Source organism: Haliotis rubra, unplaced genomic scaffold, assembly GCF_003918875.1.
Source record: "Haliotis rubra isolate DU_JTF1 unplaced genomic scaffold, ASM391887v1 Scf70, whole genome shotgun sequence".
Taxonomy (NCBI): Eukaryota; Metazoa; Mollusca; class Gastropoda; order Lepetellida; family Haliotidae; genus Haliotis; species Haliotis rubra.
The window spans coordinates 202658-225542 of NW_025767413.1; the positions used below are offsets into that span (position 1 = coordinate 202658).

The window sequence follows — 22885 nt, forward strand, 5'->3', positions numbered from 1 at the left end:
AGAGTTCTTTAGTCTAGAAGAGGTGTCACGATGAGCTTGATACCCAGGTTAGCAGGGTACGGAGCTCATCGTAGAAGTGGTCCTTGATGTCTTCTGAACTACTTAGAGTAGGAGCATTGATGCTGAAGATGTTGACAAAATCTGCAGCTGTAGCCAAGTGGATTGACAATATACGTTCTATGCCACCTGTTGGGGCTTCACTGAAGCCAGAAGGCTGTTCTTTACTGTAAAGTCAACTCCGTGTATTCGTGGTTCATTGGGTTCTTTCCCTTTCAACAAAACGTGTAGTTTTCTTCCCTGAGAGATCCACCAGGGGTTCTTGGAGGGCTGCAATGCTCACGTTGAGTCTTGTAAGCTCCCTGTCTATGATAGCAGTCTTCCTGGAGTCTTATACCTATGCAAGGTCGTCTGAGATTCCTGAGCACATGCTTCTCAAATTCCAGCTTGCAAAACGAAGTGCTGGAAACTTCTTTGGTTTTCTTCAGTTGCCTGGTGCGATGTTTCCGCCTGCTTGTCATGCCTAAACATTTGATCTCCAAGCACCCGTTGTAGCAGGCAGACATTGGCGAGTCAGCACCATACTGGCTGGGGGCTGCCCAGCTCGAGGTGGGCGGTAACTGACCAGTGGGACTGGATGGTCCCTCCCACCGTCGGAGACAACCCGTGGCGTAATCTCATCCAATCGAGTGTGGACTTATAACTCGTAACAGAAATGTTGTCTCCCGTGTTGGTGCTTCGCTGTATAAATAAAGCTGGAGTGACCTCTCCAGGGCGCAAGCCTGACCGAAAAATATTGAGGTGCTGTGTTGCCCATGCATAAATATCTCCCTCTTGGCCTCGCCAGTCGGCTCCAAAGGAGTCGAGGGCACGACGTTTGTCACTGGTTTGGCTGAAGGAGCTGCTGGAAAGAAGTAAGAAGCTGACGTCTGACCGCCTTAGGATTTTCAGGATTTCCCTCTGGGTTTACTCCCGTAGCCTTTCCTTCTCCTGAGGGTGTCCACAAGGCAGCGGAGCCATCGTCCTATGGCCGGGGCACGGATGCTGGATGCTAGAGGGTCCATGGACCCAGGGTCCTCGCGCCACCAGTCTATCCAGCACTCCTAGGCATTTCGTGGGTTATACATCAGACTTGTTCCTTGTCCTAGATGAACGGCCTGCCAAGGGTCCCATCCACCCGGGGTTTGGAATAAGAGATTTTCTTCTCCTTGGCAGATTCGCAACCAGGGTTGCCGGCTCAGCCCACCCGCCCAGTTATACCGATGGGTACTCGGTTGCGCCAAGACAGCATTTTTTTGTGGAAACAGGGACGCCACGGGAAGGCGTTGCTGTGGGCACTGTAAGGTAGGAGAAGCCATTGCAATAGCTTTACAGCCTGGCGACAAGACAGTGGCTATGCGGCGATGACTTCACCTGGAAAGGAGAGGTGATCGAGTTGCACATCACTTCCCTCTAGTGACCGGAACGTCTGGCACCAGACCGGTATGTATATGAATGACATAAGCGACACTTGTACGTGAATCACAATCTCTGTCGCCATGAGAGCAGGGACCGTCCTGAGGTCTTCATACGTCATTTGTTTGGCTGAATAAATAGACACTAGAGTGACAGTATGTATTGCGAAATTTAGGTGGACGTTCTGCTGATAAAACTGTCGACACTGGTAGTGATATTGCGAAATAACTATTTGTCATAGTCATAACTCTCTCGTACGAGCGATACTCACTCTCTTACGCAATCGATAAGGTGCGTTGGGAGTCTCATGTCAGTCTCGATGTTCTGAATGTGGTTGTTGCCGGCAACGTATTACTCTTTTCATTTTCCCAGACTCAGATGGAAATCTGAAACTGATGCCGAAACTGTGAGCCAGAAAAAATGAAACAAAATGAATAACATTGTTTTTCCCCCGAAAGAATGTTAGCACTAACAGAAAACTGTCATGTTATTTTTAACCTTTCCAACTGTTTCTGTTTTCAGTACATGTATGCATCGCACGAACACAGTATCTTTATAAATAAACACTTGAGTTGGCTGATAACATTTGCTAGGCCGATATGGGACAGATTTTGCCCCATGAACAACTCTGTAGAAGAGGAAAACACCTCAATATCATTTATACGGCGGGTAGAGCTGACGAGGATACACACGATGGCATCACAAATCACCGCATTCCTGCTTTTGGGTATTCTGTCTCCAGTACTTTCCAATTATACAGGTAAATCGACGTATCAGGCTGTTGATAATGCATAGGTGTCAGGGTGACATTGTTCGTAATAGAACAGGATGATTGTAATGATTATTAACCTTTTAATAATTGTTATTGAACCTTATGATCCTTAATACAACCATGTTGTGTATTTATAGCATTATTCTGGAGGTATTTTGGACAAGCGAAATTAACGTTTATTGTGAATTCTCAAAGTCCTATCGGACTGGTGTACATTTCACTTTGTTTGTTTGTTGTTTAACGCCTCACTCAGCAATATTCCAGCAATATGGCGATCTGTAAATAATCAAGCCTGGACAAAACAATCCAGACATCATGTATATTGCTCTACGTAGCTTGGATACGATGGCGTGTGTCAACAAAGTCCGCTAGCCTGACCATCCTATCCCGTTTGACGAGTTCAGTATTTGTAGATACGACAATAACTAAGACATGCCCTAGGTCCTCCCTCCGTGCTGTGCATAACTCCCCTTATACATGTGGCACAAATCCTCGAGATACAATTTATCAGCTTTATCAAATGTCTCCGATCACGTTCAATGGGGAACGGAGCGGGAACTAGCCCAAAGGCGATGTTAAGGCTTGTTCGGCTTGACCTGATCAAATGCATACTAATGAATTGCATGACCGTGTCACAGCTGGTTGTGTCTATTATTGTGAAGGGGTGCACCTTTGTCAGTTGATTGTCAACATGTCCGAACAGCCGAGACAAGGTCGCCGTTTCACACCTCAGTGTCGAGAAATCGTCAGCAATATCCCAACTTTCTTAAAATGAAGCTACGAACATATTGGAGTTGAACATTAAATAGAAAACGTAATAATTGAACTGGGTGTAGAGAGTGACAGTGAGAGTGAATTGGATTGTGAACGTACAGTACAACCAGAAATTATTGAGAATTTAAAGATTGTATTTTTTTATATTTCTTTCACTCATTACTCACGTTTGAAATGTGAATATTAGTAGAACACAACCCCAGATTCAAAGACAGGTGAACAGTTAGTATTTTGTCAAGTCACCATGGGCAGCAGTGGAGGCTTCAATGCGGCGGGGCATACTACTGATCAAAGAAGTTTGAAAGTCGTGGTCTATGCTGTCCCAATATCGGACCACCTCTTCTTTTATTTCAGCAATATTTGTCAGATTTTTCTTATTGACACTTTCCTTCATACGTCCCCAAACATTTTCTGTTGGATTTAGGTCAGGGCTATAGCTTGGCCAATCTAATAATGTCATATTTTGGGTCCGAAACCAGGCCTGTGAATGCTTTGAACGATGTTTTGGGTCGTTGTCCTGGAAAATTCAAACATTTCCAAAAAACACGTGAGCAGATAGAAGTAAAGTCGCTCGAAAATATCTGTGTACCGCTCACTGTTCATATTCCCCTCAAATACACAGAGGGGCGTTGCCCCTAACACAGATATGGCACCCCACACGTCAAATTTCGGACTGTACTTTGGGCGCTGATACAAAGGTTTTTCAGTTTGTTTGGTCCAGAATTTCAGTGTATTAGGAAACAGCAACAGAGAACTTTCATCTGAGAAAATCACATTGTCCCAGTTAAAATTTCTATGCTGTAAGCACTAGTTCAACCTTCGCTCCTTTTGTTCAGGTTTCATGATCGGTGATGGAATTCCTCGACTTTTCTGCCAAGCCATTGCATGCAGCTCAGCTCTAATTGTCTCCTTACAGACACCCACAGTTCCTCTATCAATCATATCCAGCCTTAAGTTTTCTAAACTCCTTCGTTTGTTTTAAGAAACTAGAATACCAAGCTGCCTTCTGTCACCGACAGTCAATTTTCTGGACCTACCTGCGCCTCCCTGGTGCTCAAGTGCCATATTCATTTGCAATATTCAAAACACGATAAACAGTGGACAAATGGATGCCTATTCTACTTGAAATCACTTTAGCTGATCTGATGTCATTGTTATAATACTCTAAAATCAACTTCCTCTTCTCTAAATCATCCATACTGAGGATCACTGAAAATGTCGTCTGCTAGCAAGTAAACAAAGGGGGATAACTCTTCACAAACTAATGAAAAAGGATTAACGGAGTTGTCTCTCTTGAATGAAACCAAGCACTTGATAGCTGGTCAAGGTTGTTTATACTAGAAATCCAATTAAACATATTCCTAAAATTCTCAATAATTTCTGGTCATACTATAACTGACGTCGGTACGTTGTAAAGTTAGTAAACCAAACTAGATAGCATATGACTGTATAAACAACTCAATAAAACATGAAATGATTGGGTTTTTTCAGAAGTGTTGTTTTCCGGGACAAGTTTTGTAACGAATCCATGCATGCATGTTTTGCACGAACGCAACATTAATAACCATCTTTGCTCCCCTATTTAATGAAGTTAACTCGACCTGCCGTTTGTGCAATTTGACCTGCCGGGTCATGCATATGTAGAGTAGCTCAGGTCAAGCTGAACGAGCTTGCATCACCTAGCCTTTTGGATACAACCAGTCGCTGATGCGAATTCCAGAGTTAGTTGTAATCATGCTTCTGTGTGCAGTAGACATGGAAAGGTAATTAAACCCAACTGAAAAAAGTGTTATCTTAATTTCATACAGATAGATGCTTTACTGACATCCATCTTTCCGGTGTTATGGAAACCGTAACATCTCCGGGATTCCCGACGTCGTATAGCAGGTGAGATAAGATATTGAATAACGAAGAGCATGCAATGGAAACAAGTCGCAAAAGATCCATCCTCTCACGTTTCCTATCACACTTGTTATTGGTGGCACGGGAACTGCCACAGTCACCTCGGGTATAGAGCATCTGCTCGGCATTGGTTATAACACAGGATGATCTATACCCAAAGAACTTGGAAAAGTGATATGACTCAGATGAAGTCAAATAGTCGTGTATGTCTGCGTAAACCGGACAAGCAAGATATTCCATCATTAAATGTGAAAAAACACTTTGTGCAAGGCATTGTATATTATGAAATGAAATAAAGACTTACATTCAATAGTAAAATCAAACTATAGCAAGGCCATCAGGCCCACCGTCATCCCAACTGAACTCCAATAAGTAAGAAATAGTGCAATGAGTTAGTTAGTGAGTTAATGTTTATCGTCACATTAATGCAATGAATAACGAGGGGACGTCCCAAACATTTATCCACATGATTGCATTTGAGGAGATCTCTGCATGAACGTAATGCCTGTTTATTTCGATCGTTGTGATGGTTAATCCTACTGTTGTTTCAGTTATGTAGCTTGCCTGTGGAGGATTCATGCATCGTCTCCGGAACATCTTGTAGGCATAAACTATTATGCATCCTTGGAAAAGTCAATTTATTGTCGAACTGGCATTCTGTCCTTCTATGATGGTAAGCATACCGTTTGCAAATGCGTTAACATTGGATTTTCTTGGGCTTAAGATACTGCAATACTGCTAAAATGTAATGAGTTTTCAAAAGGGACAGGGACTGATCCATGTGGGAGGTAGACTAATAATCTGATACAATATGATAAGAGGTCTTGTGTGATCATATTTATATTATTGTTTTCGAGAAAAATCAATGTCACCAGAAACCAAACAGCAATAAGTATCCATTTATTCTGTCAAGGTTAGTCGTGTATCAAAGGTCTACACAGAAGAGACGTTAACAAATGTAGGATAAACGTGGACCAGAGCATATATATTCTGGATTCTATCATGTTATCTATTAAATAAGGTCGATTGAATTTTACGTTAACATCTAAAATACATTCCTTACTCTTCCAAGACAAAGTCAAGAAAATCCAAAATGTCTGACAAAATATTCATTAGTTGACTTCACTTAAAAGTTAGGTCAGACCACTGCTCAAGTGGAATGCACGTTTATGATATGAATGAGTGAGTGGGGAATGTTTACCAGCAATAGTGCCACTACCCATGATATCCAAAATGGCCTTCACACATTGCACTTTTGTGGAAAACAGAACTCGGATATTCGACGTGACAAAAACAACCCTTCAACTTCTTGGCTATCAGTATGATCTCAACAACTCTAGATGGACAGACAGTTCACAAGTAACAATAGATGTTATAACGACATATTGCCATTCAGCTCACGCATAACAGTGTTGACAACAAAACTCAGAATAATGTACCTTGAAGAATGGTCCCGCATGTTCATGATGAAATCCCTCATTAGTCTAAACATTGAACAGACGCCCCCAATGTTCATCCTCCAATAGTTTGATTGTGTCGCAACAAATTGTCATGTTTTTTGTCATGATCGATGATGGTTGAACGCAGAAAAGCACTTTTCCAGAGACGATGCACTATGACGGACACATTCTGTTTGAATGTGGAACTTTGATACATGTTATCGCATAGAAACAAGCTCTCCTGGTTTCTTTTCGTTTTTATAAGCTTTTGAGATCATATCCTAACAATGTGTTTTTTTATATGTGTTGGATCGCCTACAAGATTTTATACAGTATAATCTCTCGAACAAATGCAAATATAGTGATGGCTGAGAATATACATGAGTGAGTTGGTCTAACTGCAATGCTATTTTATGACAAGGATCAGATAGTTCAAGTAAAATGCTGCTGCGGCTTTGTGGGAGTATACCGAAAATAGGCAGTATCATAAGCAATGGACCCACCATGGATGTACACCTGCTTACCGGTCCTGCAACTGGTGGAATGGGTTTTCTGCTGAACGTTACTGACGTTGAAAGTAAGTATACCACAAACAGAAATATTAGCGAGAAAAAGAGTGTTTCTGGTGTAGCACTATGCGCAACAGAGGCCTTAAACCATCGAGTGCTTTCGTGAGATTGGTTCACGGCTCGAATATTTTAGGGATACCTTCTCATTCTATGATAAACCTGTTAAAGGCGAACATAGAAATATACTGTAATAAAAGTTTCAATGTCCTTTACAATAAATGGCGAACTTTAACATTCCACTGGCTTTGTAATCCAATGATATTTAGAATCACATCAATGAACATTGCAGGATGTGACGGAAATTTAACGGCAACATCCGAGGAAGGAAACTTAACATCCCTTGATTTGACCCACTCCTACTTTTCGTAAGGCAAACACACTGTTTTGTTACAATTTCTATTATATATTAATTTTAATTGAAACTATACACAAATGTCAAGACACCATTTACCTGACGGCTGTAAAAGTTAACGGCAAATTTCATATTGTCAACGATGACATCTTTACTGATTAGCATAGTGTGCAACAATTTCTTGTGATTATTCTTAGTGTTATTCTCGTTATGCCACAGTCAGTAATACATTGCTATGTAGTTATACTATTGAGTTTATCTGCTGACCACACATGTAAGGCTTATACTTTTGTTTCAGTAATCAAAAGTGCACATGGATTATAACAGCGCAAAACGAGAATGAGACTGTCAAAGTGACCAATATATTCACAAAGGAAGGCGAATTTGGGGATTTTTCAACTCAGTGCAATCATGATGTCGTTCGTGTTTATGACGGAAACACAACAGAAGGTGATGTGGTGTAGAATAAACTGACATTTTATATATTCCACCAAGTGTACATAGGAGTCCATTGTAGCTTTCGTCAAGGAACACGTAGTTATCACATACACACTAGATTAATCAAAACCATTTGGAAACTGATTACATTTGGTAAGATTCCTGTATCACGCTAAAAGGATTCTTTTACGCGAAATTTGTAAAATTTCGTCGGACAACCGGTTATTCTTTCACTTTGACGTGTTAAAATTGACACTGAAGGCATATACAACTAACTCATCATACTTCAGCTGGCCAACTTCCTGGGGAATTATGTTCAACCGTGGGTCGGACATACTACAGCTCGGGTAACACACTGTCGGTGGTGTTTGAGAAATTGACCAGTGAGGGTGTACAGTTGCAGTATACTGCAATACCAGGTACGTTGAACCGGAGGTTATTGCCACTTTTCACCTATCCAGCCTACCACAACTACACATTAGCGGTAACGTGGTTTTCCTCCTGAAATGTAAATGAATTCGCTTAAATGTTTAAAATCTTTCAAATAATAACATTTCAGGCGACAAAAGCCTAAACTGAACCAGTATATATACCATTGGTAAAACGGATGTGTTACTGAGAAATCAATACATTTATCAAATCTACAGATGATCGTACTGGTAGTATTCTGTCAACAAAAGCAATTTCTTTTTTTTATCAAATCCACAATGCCTTATTCTTAAACCATCTTTATAACAGATACAATAATTATGAATTTTGACATCTCCGTCAGTTTCATTTTTTTCTCTTCAAATGAGGAGATCTGATGATAACATGAAGGTGTCTTTGTTACAGAAAGCGACTGTAACAGGACATATTACGTAGGTAACGATCCTGTTTATATCCAGTCACCTGGATACCCTGATACCTATGGCAGGTACGTTGAAGCGAGATAGTGTACTTTCACATGGATGTTACCAGAGAGTAATTTTTGTCATGCAGATTTGGCGTCCGAGGGTTCAATTTATATTTCTTGATCGAAAGGGAGCGGATTAGGATAATTGTAATAAGTGTCAATGAATTTGTTAACAATACATTCATCACAAGAATGACCAAATGGTATGTTGTTATTTTCAAAAGCAAAAGCATATGATTCAGACATCTTTCTTTGAGGCACAGTCAGTTTTCCCATGTAAAAATATCACGATAGTATATGAATTATGATGTCATGTATAAGACTACGTACATATATGGTACAATTATTCAAATCGTTGCATTTCCACTATATTCGTATATGTGAATTCACTCTTTCATTCCTTCTGAGTTATATTTATATTGCTTCAGTGACCTGAAATGTGTCATATTCATCTTCGACCTGATGGACACACCAAACTTGAAGCTTGATGTCGTTAATGCAGACATAGAGGGAGACTACCCACAGTGCGATAATGACTCTGTAACCGTGTTTGGATGTACGTGATCATGATTTTAATGTTACAAACTGTTTACATGCATGTAGAATTTAACATTATTGTATTATTCATGGTTGAGCAATTATTCATGGTTGACCAGGATGTGTTGTACACTTTTCTGAACAATATTACACCAGTCCATTGTACATCTGGGGTCGTTTCACAAAGCGATGGTAGCGCTAAGATGATCGTAACTCCCATACTTTAACAAAGGCTTACGACAATCGTAGCTCTACGATCGCTTTGTGAAACCGGGCCCTGGTTGTACAAGCCACCAAAAACGGACCCTAATAAGGGATGTGGCAGGCTGGTTTTCACATGTATCCCTAATATACATAATAATATGTAGGTCACTGAGTATGCCATATATTACATCCACTGGAAAAGCTGGTTCATTACAAGGGTCACAGCGTGATCTTTCACATTTGTTACGTTTGTTGTTTCTGTGTCTGAATGTTGACTGATACCTAGTGTCATCACTGATTATTAGTGATCCATTCATAAGATTTTCGGCATTGAATCTGTTTCGGCAGAGAACCGCAATTGATTAAATATTCACTGATGTCAACGTTTTGTATGAAGTCCTTTTCTCCAATATTATATAATGTATATTTCTCCCATATCATATAGATTTGTTCCTCATAACTTTCACTAAGAATGTTTCCTGAATCTTAATCTGTCGGTCCTAGGGAATTATGGAAGTTATCATCCTATTGGCAAATTTTGTGGAAATTCATCAATTTCTCCGGTTGGTCCCTACTATTCAAACGGAAGGAACCTGAAACTGGTATTCAAGTCCAATAGTGATACCAGCGGGGCGGGATTCCAAGTTGTCGTTTCTCATACTACACGACAAGGTAAGTTCAGAGGTATCATCAACAGTGACGCGATTCAACTAATACGCGGATATGCACAAGAAAGTTCACACCTTGTGCTTTGGGATTAATTTGCATAACAACGATAATATATTTTGTAAAGTGTATTGATTATGACTTACAAGTGCAACATTATGTACATGTTGCCAAATGCCAAAACACGACACATATCGCACCCAAATGCAACGCTGCCTGCGCCTCATGTTCCAAGCCTACGTAGACGATTCGATGCTGACGGGTTCATGACATGATGGGGCCGGATGCTCATAGCACGCAGTCGGTTCATCAGTGTGGTCCAACGGATTTGAAGTTGAAGACATCACTGGCCAGTCTTTTTGATACGTATCATTAGTATGGCAATATGGCTGTTTATAGCCCTCATTTGCTTGTTCTCTCTTCACTGCTGATAAGCGGGGCATTGTGATGATAGTCCACTCACAGCACTTTAAAAGGCTACATGTGTTTTGTGGCAACATGTACAAAATGTTTGGATGTCACAATCAAAGTACTTAACATTTACCTTCTTTTTTTAACATATTCCCCAACACCAGGGATGTATTTTCTTTCATATACATCACTTTCTGTCTGGGTGCTTTCTTCTTTGTTAGCGTTGAAAGAACAGTAATAGTAAATTTGAAATATTCATGTACAATTTAAGGACTCCGTTATATTCATAGCATTCTATAGTTTCAGCGAGATATTCAAGTCACATGTTTGGACTTGTATTAATGTTTCAGTGGTACCTGACCAATCAGAGAATTGTGGACGCAGATATCTCACTGCAACCGCATATCCAGAATTCCTCAGCTCCCCAGGATATCCTGTGCTTTCTCCAAGGTAAGTTCAGATTTCGTTACCTTTTCATTTTACAAAGTAATTAATACACACATTATTCTGCAAACTCCATTATGCTTTGACAAATCAAAACTGTTCAAAATTAACTGTGACTATTTTAACACTAGCATTTTCTGCACATAACCTTTGATAAGTGTCTTTTTTTGTTGACCATCATTTTGCACTCTCTTGTAATGCTTTTCAAAAATGTAGACTGACATATATATATGTTTATTTTGAAGTATGTTCAAGGACATTTCCATTGCCCATGAAGCATTAAAGGCTTAGACTCCACAGTTTAGAGTCCTCCATGCGTACCAGAATGTTATGAATCTGTGATTTTCCTGATTCTTGTTTTATCAGCACCACAACCATACTGCTCAGTCTTACAAAAGTAAACCTAAGTATACATCTGAAATCTTACTAGGTACTTTGTGCTGACGTTATATATTACCCTGCAATACAGTGGTTCGTTTACTCTTTTTTATTGTAGCAACGCCGATTGTATTTGGATAATAAAGGCCTCAGACCCAAACATGACGGTTCGGATTGACGTAATTGACTCAGATATTCCAAATGATCCTATTTTCATTAGACAGTGCGGTCAAAATCTTGGTCTTCTCTACGATGGTAGGTATCCGTTGTCATCATTAATTTAGTACACGGACTTTGTAGAACAATGTGAACAATTTGGGGTTTTCTTACTTCCCATACCAATTACTGAACTCAATAATTACCTCGTAGCTAAACCTTACTCAAACCCTGAGATTTATATGAGAAAACATAAATCCAAATAAAGCAGGACATGGGTGCCCCCTTTTCGAATATAAATCATGAAATGTTACATGGCCATGCGTGTTATGTGATCCATACCTGTTGTGATAACCGATTAAGACACATTTCATCAAAAGAAGCGTTTAACACTAAACGCCTGTATCTACCAAAAGCGTTAAAGCGTTTGCTCGCCACGCCGATGACCCGGGTTCGATTCCCCACATGGATACACTGTGTGAAGCCCATTTCTGATGTTCTCCGCCGTGAAATTGCTGGAATATTGCTAAAAGCGGCGTAAAAGCTGTCTTTATAGTGAAAAGTCATTTTCATTTTCAACCTGTCTTAATGTTTTGCAGGTCCTTCGATGTTTGATAAGTTTCTCCTCTCTTGGTGCGGCAAGACATTGCCGAGTCTGCAGAGTACTGGACCGGACATAACAGTTAGATTCAGAGCGCGCGATGCGCATAATATGACAGGCATCAAAGTGAAATATTTTGCGACGAATGGTGAGTGTGTTTATTCTGAGAATTCATACTTGGAAATGGAAGAAAATGAAATGATTAAACATATAATATGAGTCATAGCACTGGTGTACACTTAAGAATCTTTACTCAAATATATCAAATGGATATTGTATTGTTAATTCCTTTCAGAGCCGTGGAGCTGTGGAGGTGCAGTCGATATCACGACGGATAGGGAAAGAACTCTGACAGCGTCATATGAAGGGTAAAGACATGTAATAATAATTTGTTCTTATACCTTAAATAATTATAAACTCATATTGTAAATGTGACGTTATGTTTGCGTGAAAATATTGTTCCCATTATATAGTGATTGAGTTTTGATCTTCAGTAAACCATGCTTGCCGTAAGAGGTGACTACCGGGATCAGGTGGTCAGGCTCGCTGACTTGGTTGACACATGTCATCGGTTCCCTAATGCTTAGATCGATGCTCATGGCGTTGATCACTGTATTGTCTGGTCCAGAGTCGATTATTTACAGACCGCCGCCATATAGCTGGAATATTGTTAACTGCGGCGTAGAACTAAACTCACTTACTCAATTGAGTTTCGACCTAATGGAATATATTGAATCGTCGGGTTCACTTGACACATTAAAAATAATGACATCTTTCACATAAGAACGCCCTCTACAGAAATAGAAAGTGATGGACTAATGAGTCAGTTCAGGTGTATATCCTTTATCTTGGACTAGAGGAGTAATATTCCTATTCACAAGAAGGGTTATACAAGTGATGTTAGAAACTACAGAGGTGTCACATTAAATAGTTGTTTTTCGAAGCTCTTCAGGGCTGTGTTGACAAATCGTTTAAATGTTTGGGCTCAGAATAATAAGATTATATCGGATGTTCAGTTTGGTTTTAAAGGGGGCTCACTCTACAGTTGATGCAATGTTTATACTTAGTACACTCATCAGAAAGTTTATCTCAGAGAAGAAAAGATTTTACTTTCGAAGGCATTTGATAGTGCATATATAGAAATGGAATGTTATGTAAGCTATTTCAAAAAGGCGTGAAAGGTAAAATGCGGTTGATTATTAAATCTATGTATTCCGAGGGAAAGTCGTGTGTCAAGGCTAACTCTACACTATCTGAGTTCCTGAGTATTGGAGCAGGCATCAAACAGGGCGAGGTTATGTCACCTATTTTGTTTTCTTTCTTTTTGGAAGATCTTGATGATAAACTTAAGGCAAATACCGAGCACGGTATTACTGTTGACTTTGTTAATCTGTTTCTCATTTTATTTGCTGATGATATGGTTGTTGTCTTTGAAACTCCCGAAGGATTACAGTGTCATATAAATTGCTTGCAAGAGTATTGTGCAGAGTGGGGTTTGCATGTCAATATAAGTAAGACTAATGTTACGGGTTTCGCGCAAGGGTAAAATAAGAGATAATGAGTTTTGGACGATTAAAGGTCAGGACTTGGAAATTGTGGATCATTTTAACTATCTCGGTTATCATATTTCTTACTCTGGATCTTTTACATTTGTTCAGAAAACTCTTGCAGGGAAGGGCCTGAAGTCTATGAATGTTTTGTCTTCTCACTTAAAGGTCACATGCAACGTAAAACACAACTTTGCAGATTCTGATACCTTTCGGTATGGACTTACCGAAACAAATCATCAAAAATGCAAATTCAACTTATAAAGTTGAAAAATAACGTGATGAAAAACCCCGCGCGAAATCGTAGTTCAAACGATTCACTAATTTTCCCCCAGCGCTTGGGGGAATTGAAGTGGTTTCAACAGCTGGGCTGCGCTCATAGCACATGCGCAGTGAAATAGGTTCGCGGAGCTTGGAAGCGGGTTGTCCGGTGAATATTCGGTGAAGACTTTGGTGTGAGCTATTTTTCTAATGTTTTGTTGATATTTCACAGGCGCGAGCTTTTTATATGTTATTACAGTAAATTACCGATTTAACTGTTTATATAATTTAATTTGTCTATTTCACCACGAGTTTTTCTCAGTTCGATACTTAAAAGCAATGTCATTATTTAGCGTCGAAAGAATTTCTAACTGTGATATATACTGAAAGCCATTAAAAATGCAATTTGACATTCATACTTTCTTTACTCACACTAATTTCAACATATATAAACCTAACTGGCAGATATGTTTTAAGTGAACATCTGTGAATAATTTCATCTGAAAATGTCCAGTCAACAACAACATCAGTGACGCAACAACGAAATCACACAAAGGAGGGGTAACTTGCAGTCAATATCGGGTGTGTCCACCGTGCGCTGCAAGACATGCTCGCAGTCGTTGGGGCATTGAAAGACACACATTTCTAAGGAACAGCTGTTGGATGGTCTGCAGCCTCTGATGGTCTGTGGTCTGATCATGACACCACCCCCTCCAAAACGATCATGTTCAAGAACACAGTTTGGCGCAAGTCTTTCTCCTTTACGTCGATAAATCTGTTGACGTCCATCTGCAAAGGATAAGTTAAACCTGGATTCATCTGAAAAAATGACATCTGGTCATGTCCTGTTGCCAAGATTGGCCCCATTTACTGCCCATCGCTGTCTGGCAAGTCTGCGGCGATGCAATAAGGTTGGACCACGGTACGGGTGACGACACCGGATGTTGAAGGCAGCAAGGCGTCCTTGCACCTTTTGGGCGCTGAAATGACGTTGACTTGTTCCCAATTGTCCTAATCATCGACCATACCGATAACCTGATTCCTTTCGCCTTGTGTCAAGTGTGGCATTTTCTCAAAGTGATTGAGTTCTACAATTCCTTGTGCTTTTACAGGGCCTGGGTGCAGGTAATGCATGAGCACAACGTGTTTCATGAATGTGGTTGTGTTTACGAGAAATGTCAAAGGTTCAGTTTTAAGTATCAAAGTTCATGTGAGAGGAATGCTCCGGGATTCGAACTCGAAATGGGCCAGAATAACAGCCTTTTATCCCTACATCCTCTGTATCGCAGGAAAAAATCTTCAATAGAACTTTTGTAAGTTTCAGGACAACAAATACCAATTGCGTTTTTAATGGCTTTCAGTATAGATATGTCGTTGTCACAGACAAAACTCAAAGTCTGTTTTATTGACACCTATGTGTCTGCCTGCCCGTCTGCTAATGACAATATTCAATACACAATTTCAATCACTGACCACATGCAATTTGAACTTAACACCTATCAGGCTATACACCATAAACAAAACGCATTGATTTATGGCCCGAGTTCGGTCTCTGTCACATTATGTAATTACACAGACAGGCAGGTGTGATACTTGTACACATGACATGTTATGATGTCTGTTGATTGCAAAATGTTATAAACAAAAAAATGAGCATGTATTTACAAAACCCAACATCTCTATATATACACACACAATGAGCCGTGAGGGCACCTGCAAATGAACCAGCCGTTACACTTGAGTGCACACCCACCCGCTCTGACTGGGTTCGGTATCCCGGCTGCGTCGTTTCTTGGGAAGTAAACCCAAGTACAAAATATTGCACTTTTGATGTTTTTTCATAACCAGCAATGTATATTATATGTCATGAATAAGTGATAATTGTGTTTTAATTATGTTTGATTTTTTTGGTTGCATGTGACCTTTAAGGCGTGGAGTTTTCTCACCCAAAACATTTTGTCAACTCTTTGATTCTTTCGTAACGAGTACCCTTAGCTATGGTTGTGAGATATGGGGCTTAAATTATGCACCGGAAATCGAAAACGATAGATCTTAGGTTTTGTAAGAAAATACTACATGTATATCCTAAAGCATCAAATGCAGCAGTTTACAGTGAACTTGGTAGAATACCATTGTACGTAAATAGATATTGTAGAGCTTTACGTTACTGGTTTAAATTGTTATACACTGAAACCATGGTCCTGAAAGCTGCATATAACATATAATAATTCTATTGTGAAAAAGGTGTAAAAGAATTCGTGTTACTCAGTGAAGGAATTGTTCTGTAAAAATGGTTATGCATATGTTTGGCTAGAACCTATTCTGTTGACTGCATTTCATTTGTAGCCTCATTTAAACAACGCATGAATGATAATTATATGCAGAAATGGCGAAGTGAGTTCGATAAGAGTAGTAAACTTATATTGTATTCGAAAGTTAAACAGGTGTTTGAATATAACTCTTATCTTAATTTGATTCCACAGAATCTACGATGCTATCTAACAAAGATTAGAATATCATGCCATAAGCTACAAATTGAAATAGGACCTTACAAAAAACATAGATAGAAATTTGAGATTTGTGAATTTTGTCTGTCATCTGGTACACATGTCATAGAGGACGAATACCATTTCTTGCTTGTGTGTCCAAATCACCATACAAACAGAGTAAAATATATGGATAAATATTACTGGGAACCTCCAAATGAATCTAAATTAATAGAGCTGTTGCAGTGCAAATCTGAATTTTGCATTGTTGTACATGTATTTGGCTAAGTATATTAAACTGTGTTTGTATAAATAATAAGTCCAGCCTCCATTGTCTGGCACAAATGTAAATCTTTGTAGAAAACAGACGAGGGACGGTTAGTCCAAGTCTTTGAAGCAAATAAACACTTGTCTTGTCTTGTCTTGTCCTGATCCCTAAACAGTTATGGGCGTGAACATATTGCTGGTGTTGTTTTTATATGCAGTTCCAGAAACTGGCTTTGGGGGCAGGCAACGAAATGGAAGTTGTCCTGATACACATTGATTAATGTTAAAACTAATCAGAGTCAGTTTCGCAGCGGACATATGACGTTTTATAGAAATAAGTTTCGCATATTGACACATATTGTCAGCTTAGCATTGTAACATATTCTTATGTCACTCTATAGTTATGCGCGTGAACAATATACTGTTGAATGTTTTATAGATGCATTTCCAAAGACTGCCTTTGGACCATACATGCCCCGACAAATACGACCATCAAGGTTAATGTGGATGCTATAATATATTTTACTTCTTCATCATGCAACGTCAATTACCTGGAAATTTACGATGGTAAGATACATATTTCATGTATACCTATTTCTTTCAAACTGATTTTGCCGACAAGAGTTTACAGTTCGTCCCCAGCAAAAATGTCCTATTCATACCAGCCGACCTAATGGATCACTGATTTGTCTGATACTACTTCCATTATCTACAGCCCGCCTTTGTATAATTGACAAGCAGGTTTACTCAAGAAAACAAATATGGAGACTGTTACTAATGTTTTAATTCTGATAGCTGACTGAATATGTACGTTTATGTACGTTAACTTTGTTTAAGTTAGTAACTATCGAGACAGGGATATGCAGTTGATAAAAGATATTCCATACACTGACGAGAGGTACCATAAAACCACATGTCAGTTTCCACAAGATAATGGTGTGTTTGTGTTCTGTAACTGTAAACGAAGTTGGAGTTGGCAAACTTACCTCTGTTTACCTGTATTCAGGTAATTACGACAACGGTACTTCAACAACCCACGGGAAATGGTGTGGTGACTCCAACGCCGACTTCATCAGCTCCGGAAATGTCATCACCGCCAGGTTCCAGTTCAACGTATCCGTCGGTGGAATGTTAACAATGATTCTTAAGGCGGGTCACTTTAATGGTATGTCAATGTTCAATGCCATGAGTTAGTGAATGAGTTAGGTTTGGCAATACTTTGAACAGTATTTTAAGTCAGATTCTGAGGGATGGCGAAAACAGAAAAGATTACAACTTCAGAATTTAAGGAGCTTAAGATGTTGATTACAAACCAGGAATATCATAATCAGGGCAATGTGGGACTCGAATTCAAGAGGGGCAGGTCCTGACAGTTAAAAGACGCATCTCTGTATGGTGAATTGCTAAGTATTAAACCAGTTGGCTTCCTCCATTTACATTGTGTCGATATTAGCGTATGACCTTGAGAAACATTCGAAGCGCAGGTCTAGGTGGCTGCTATGAAAAGATGCGTCTGGTGAATTGAATGCAGGTAACAAATTATATGCTCTGACGCCAAATATCAATGGTTTTCTGTGCAACCATGTGGAAACATAATTATACCGAGGGAAACAAATAAGGGAACATCACATCATCGAAATGTCCTTCTGTATATTCTCAGATTTTCACCTGCAGTGCAATCCAAACATTATATGAAAATCTTACATTTCTTACCCTCAGTATAATTACGCTTTCAACTGGATACTGATCACAGATAACATACAGCATGAATGTACGTTTTTATGTTTCAGCTTCACGGAAGACAAGTCTTTCAGCTAGCAGATCTTATAAATACTTTACTTCCCCAAATTATCCATTCAGTTACCCGAGGTAGGTATCCGAGTTAGTACGTCACTGAATGAGCTCAAAACATAGAAGAAGGAAGAAGAATACAATTGTAAATCTCCAATGTTCTATACCAATCGCAATGGCAAGCAACATCACAATACATGTACATGATTCCTTCTTACAGAGCACATTTACATGTGTGGCTTCATCAGAGAAACGAGAAAACGAATAACATTTATCATCAAAATTAGTGCTTATTGTTTATTGCCATCGAATTTAGAAAATGACATCCAGGATGTCTAATTTTGTGAAGTCTTATATCCATGAAAATCTATTTCTGAACAAGTTTAATTTGGTGAGGACTGCATTGACCTAACTTGCCTTACTTCATTCAAGTAATTTCGAGTCAACATGGACGATTGAGGGAGATGAAGGTTATCACGTTGGTATCGGAGTTGTCTTCTCAAGCCTGGAGAAATCTGATGGTTGTCAACGTGACTACATGGAAGCGTTTGATGGTTTGATTACTAATCACATCTATTTGACTAACAATCCATGAGTCCCGAAATGTTTCATGTGCGGTGATGATGATATTACTCTTGTGTATGTGTGTGTGTGTGTGTGTGGAAGGGGTGTTGGTTGGTAAGTTTCATTTGCAAATGCAACCTGTGTATTTAATACGGTTGTGGATATCTCTTAATGACATGGATGACCGGGTTCAGACAGGCGAAACTTGTCCACTTTATCCACTTCAAGGGTTAAAGTAAGGTGTTTGTTTCACAGGCCCTCGTGTTTTTGCGAGAATTACGGTTGAAAATGTATTTTTGAGTTCAACACAGTATAATATAGCATTTCCAGTCGGGGCTCATTTAAAAATAATTTTTTTTAAACTGTAATCTTCGCAAAGACACGAGAGTCTGTGGTTTGTTTCTGGGTATACTGTGTTTCATTTTTCTGGAATGGCCAAACTGTTTATTTATGATTATCTAAGGCACGAAATACACAATGCCATTTAGAAAGTGGCCCAATGTAACATATGTTATATTTGGGATTACACTTTTTTTGTAAAGTACAGATTCTAGTACTTTTGTTTGTTTTGTTATACCAACCCAACAAAAGTACTAGAATCTGTAGGCGTCTGACTTTGTGTGCTGGCGATTAGGTGCCTGACTCTGAGGGTGTGGGTTCGCATCCCGGATGGGACTCAACCCAACAAAAGTACTAGAATCTGTACTTTACAAAGAAAGTGTAATCCCAAATATAGCATATGTTATATCTAAGGCACGTTTTTATCAACTATTACCATCGGCCTTATAGTCTTGAACAGGTTGATAGCCTGTGACTGTGTCTGTTGTCAATGATGAATACATCTTGCAGTAGGTTTGGGGGATTCGAATCCTCAAGAACAGTGCAATTGACCATAACGTTAATGGGTGATTGTATTTCATGTAGGCGCAGACTCCAGTGCCCCCTCTCTAGGACGCTGGTGTGGAAGCAGTGAACCACGCATAATGGCTTCAAGCTCTGTGATGTTCCTGAAATTCAAGTCGAATTCCCATACAGTCGACAGAGGTTTCAGGATCTTATATGCTAAGTACAGGTATAATACTGGTAAGTGTACACATAGGTAACCAAATTCATAAATATGAAACAGGTCCGACATACATCTAGCTGAAGCTGACATTTAATAATTCGATATGACTGTTTTCAACTGGAGAACATATGCGCATGTAACTTTGTAACTATTAACCCATTAGTGTGGTAACTCTAAATATGATGAATGTTTGCCTTTTACGTGTAAATACCTATTTCCAGAATTGCCAGACACCACAAGCACCGGAAGACAGGGGGTTATTATTGGATCTTCCGTAGGTGGTGTTTGCCTGCTACTTATCATAGTAGGCGCAATATGCGGAATTGTTTGGAGGACATCCGCTATCAAAAGACAGCCGGACGCCAGCAACAAGGCGTGGACCATGAGTCAGAGACCTGAGGACGCTATCATTCCTGCAGCAACGTTCTCCAGTCCAGAAACGTTTAATTTGGAATCTAAGTCAAGCAAATGAACGTACCTCTGAGAGGGATTTTGTATAAAAAATGTCGGGAATAGAAAGTATCGATGTATGCCTTTTGGGGCTGAAAATACAAACATTGTTCAGCAATACAGGCACAGGTACAATACATGTAGATGGTTCTACGGGCAGTTTCGATAATTGGTATCTCACAACGATGACAGATGACGTCCTAGAAGAAATCCCCAATTTCCAAGCACACAATGATGAACTGAGTTTTGTAGGCATTGCCATAGGTTGAGTTGCTCACGTCTGACATCCTCAGTAGCGAATATACCCACCACTAGCACTAATGGACGCCCTGACTCCCAAATGTCGTTATGACGTTATTTGAGATGATTCGACAGCCGCTCATCAACCGGCGCAGCTGATTCCTGTTCTGATTTCAGTGAGGACGTCTCCCTATAAGCTAACCTTAAATGTTTTCAGTGCGGATTGAATCCGGTGATCACGATGCAATGAAACAAATCCTTGACATCCAGCTCCTTCGGTATTTATGTTTCTGGGAGTATATTACATGTTTCAGTGTTTGGTGAGAGCATTTTGTTACATAAAGACTGAAATTATTTTATTATTTTCTTATCGTTCTCTACAGGGGTGATATTAGGGAAATATTACTTATTATAGTATAGTAAAATGTACCACCTACTTCGTACAAAAAGAGATTTGTGACAACACTTAAACATGACCTATCTACATAGTGTCAAAGGATAATGTTACATAAGCCAAGTGGGATGCGTGTCACAGTGCCATGTCGGTCTTGAAGAACGTTTATTCAATTGTGCAAGAATCGCCACAACATTGGCTCGAGATATATTGAAATACATGTTCTAATCAATGTGACATTTTCTTTTGTTCGCCACAAAGTAAATATTAAAGTTAGTAAAATTAAACAAAAGTCAGTTATATTGTAGGGTAAAAATGTGGACAAGATAAGCATTATTTTTAATTAAAACAACGCATGTATCACTCACTCAGTAGTGTATGAAATAAGGCCCATCCGACCGTCCGAGACGGGCTAGATTTCTGACGGACAGTCTAAATTTACAGCTAGCCAGCCCGATGGTCTGGTAAATAGTTTAGATATCATGTTCCATACATCTGAGTAAATTCACCATATCTTAAGATCTATTTTTAAATTGAGCGTTACATTTAGACCTGGCAATTACTGTTTGAACATTGAACTATCGTATCGCAAGCTGAAAGCACTGCGTTAACATATATTATCGTTAAAACAGCGACACCTATCGATGCGCGGAGTAAATACGTGTCTCAGATTCATTACATTATTCATTAGAAACTAAAACTTGAGACCAAATTGTCTGGTCTGGTTAAATCCACTTCGGGCTGGTAACATTTTGAAGTTACCAGCACGGATGTCTGGCTGGCTTTTTTGGCTTATTTCATACACTAATTTGTGTATTTTGTGATTAACATGGTATTGAAAATCATTTAATTATCATTTCTTAAATGTATGTCAATGTGACTGTGAAATAAATAATTCATGGAACAATTTATCCTCAGATTTAATAAAAGCGGGTACCATAGGATCGTTTGAACGAGTTATTTCCATCGATGATTAGAAAACGTATTTTGTCCTGGAGTCAGAATCGAGAATGTGTCAAATAAATCACCCAGACAAGAATGTAGAGAATTGATTATCCATGAGTGAGATAGACACATCTCTGGAGCCCGTCTTCTTCCAGCGGTTCCATATGCGAGGGTACTGATGATTATTTCTGTACATGTCCAATTTATTGGACCATAAAATCAAATCCATACTTCTAAATTACGGGATCCTCAACTCTGTACTTCATAAAATTCCTTAGAAACCACAATCGTTAATGAAACGAATTCTGCATCCAATCGGATGTTTATTAAAAGTCAAATTAGATACAGGACGTGCATGAACAACAGAGATGTAGATACAAGAAGTACATACACACCCAAACGTTAAATACAGGAAGTTGATACACACCCAAAAGGTAGATACAGGAAGTACTTACACACCGCAAAAGGTAGATACAGGAAGTGCATACACACCGGAGAGGTAGATACAGTAAAGTACACATACACGCAAATTGTAGATGCAGGAAGTACATACCCACTCAAAAGGTAGATACAGGAAGTACATACACACCAAAAGGTAGATACAGGAAGTGCATACACACCGGAGAGGTAGATACAGTAAGTACACATACACGCAAATTGTAGATACAGGAAGTACATACCCACTCAAAAGGTAGATACTGGAAGTACACACACGCAAAAGGTAGATGCAGGTAGTGCATACTCTTCAAAAGACGGATACAGGAAGTACATGCGCACCCAAATGTAGATACAGGAAGTACATACACACCACACAAGGTACATCCAGGAAGTACATACACATGAACACGGTAGATACAGGAACAAGACGCAATAAGTAGAGGCAG

At 39.4% G+C, this 22885-nt stretch overlaps 1 protein-coding gene across 2 annotated transcripts; it reads left to right on the forward strand.

The window, feature by feature from the left end:
* Window positions 1-2035: 2035 nt before the first annotated feature.
* Window positions 2036-21965, forward strand: LOC124258807 (cubilin-like). Of its 2 annotated transcripts, none has more exons than XM_046692898.1 (20): window positions 2036-2212; window positions 4807-4885; window positions 5452-5573; window positions 6761-6916; window positions 7198-7273; window positions 7559-7710; window positions 7989-8117; window positions 8533-8614; window positions 9022-9149; window positions 9839-10006; window positions 10762-10861; window positions 11352-11488; window positions 11989-12138; window positions 12286-12358; window positions 16991-17118; window positions 17558-17716; window positions 18342-18420; window positions 18775-18896; window positions 19831-19989; window positions 20194-21965. In XM_046692898.1, the coding sequence occupies exons 1-20, from the start codon at window positions 2071-2073 to the stop codon at window positions 20442-20444; spliced, it is 2592 nt and encodes an 863-aa protein (XP_046548854.1). In that variant the 5' UTR covers window positions 2036-2070; the 3' UTR covers window positions 20445-21965. The 2 variants fall into 2 exon arrangements, with proteins under 2 accessions (XP_046548854.1, XP_046548855.1); XM_046692899.1 differs by having other exon boundaries at window positions 6767-6916.
* The last annotated feature ends 920 nt before the right edge of the window (window positions 21966-22885 follow it).

Excerpts from the sequence above, each read along its gene's own strand:
- LOC124258807 (XM_046692898.1), top strand. The coding sequence starts at position 2,071 with ATGAACAACTCTGTAGAAGAGGAAAACACCTCAATATCATTTATACGG. Across the intron at positions 7,711-7,988 it reads TGACGGAAACACAACAGAAG|CTGGCCAACTTCCTGGGGAA; the intron begins GTGATGTGGTGT and ends ATCATACTTCAG. Across the intron at positions 19,990-20,193 it reads TAAGTACAGGTATAATACTG|AATTGCCAGACACCACAAGC; the intron begins GTAAGTGTACAC and ends ACCTATTTCCAG.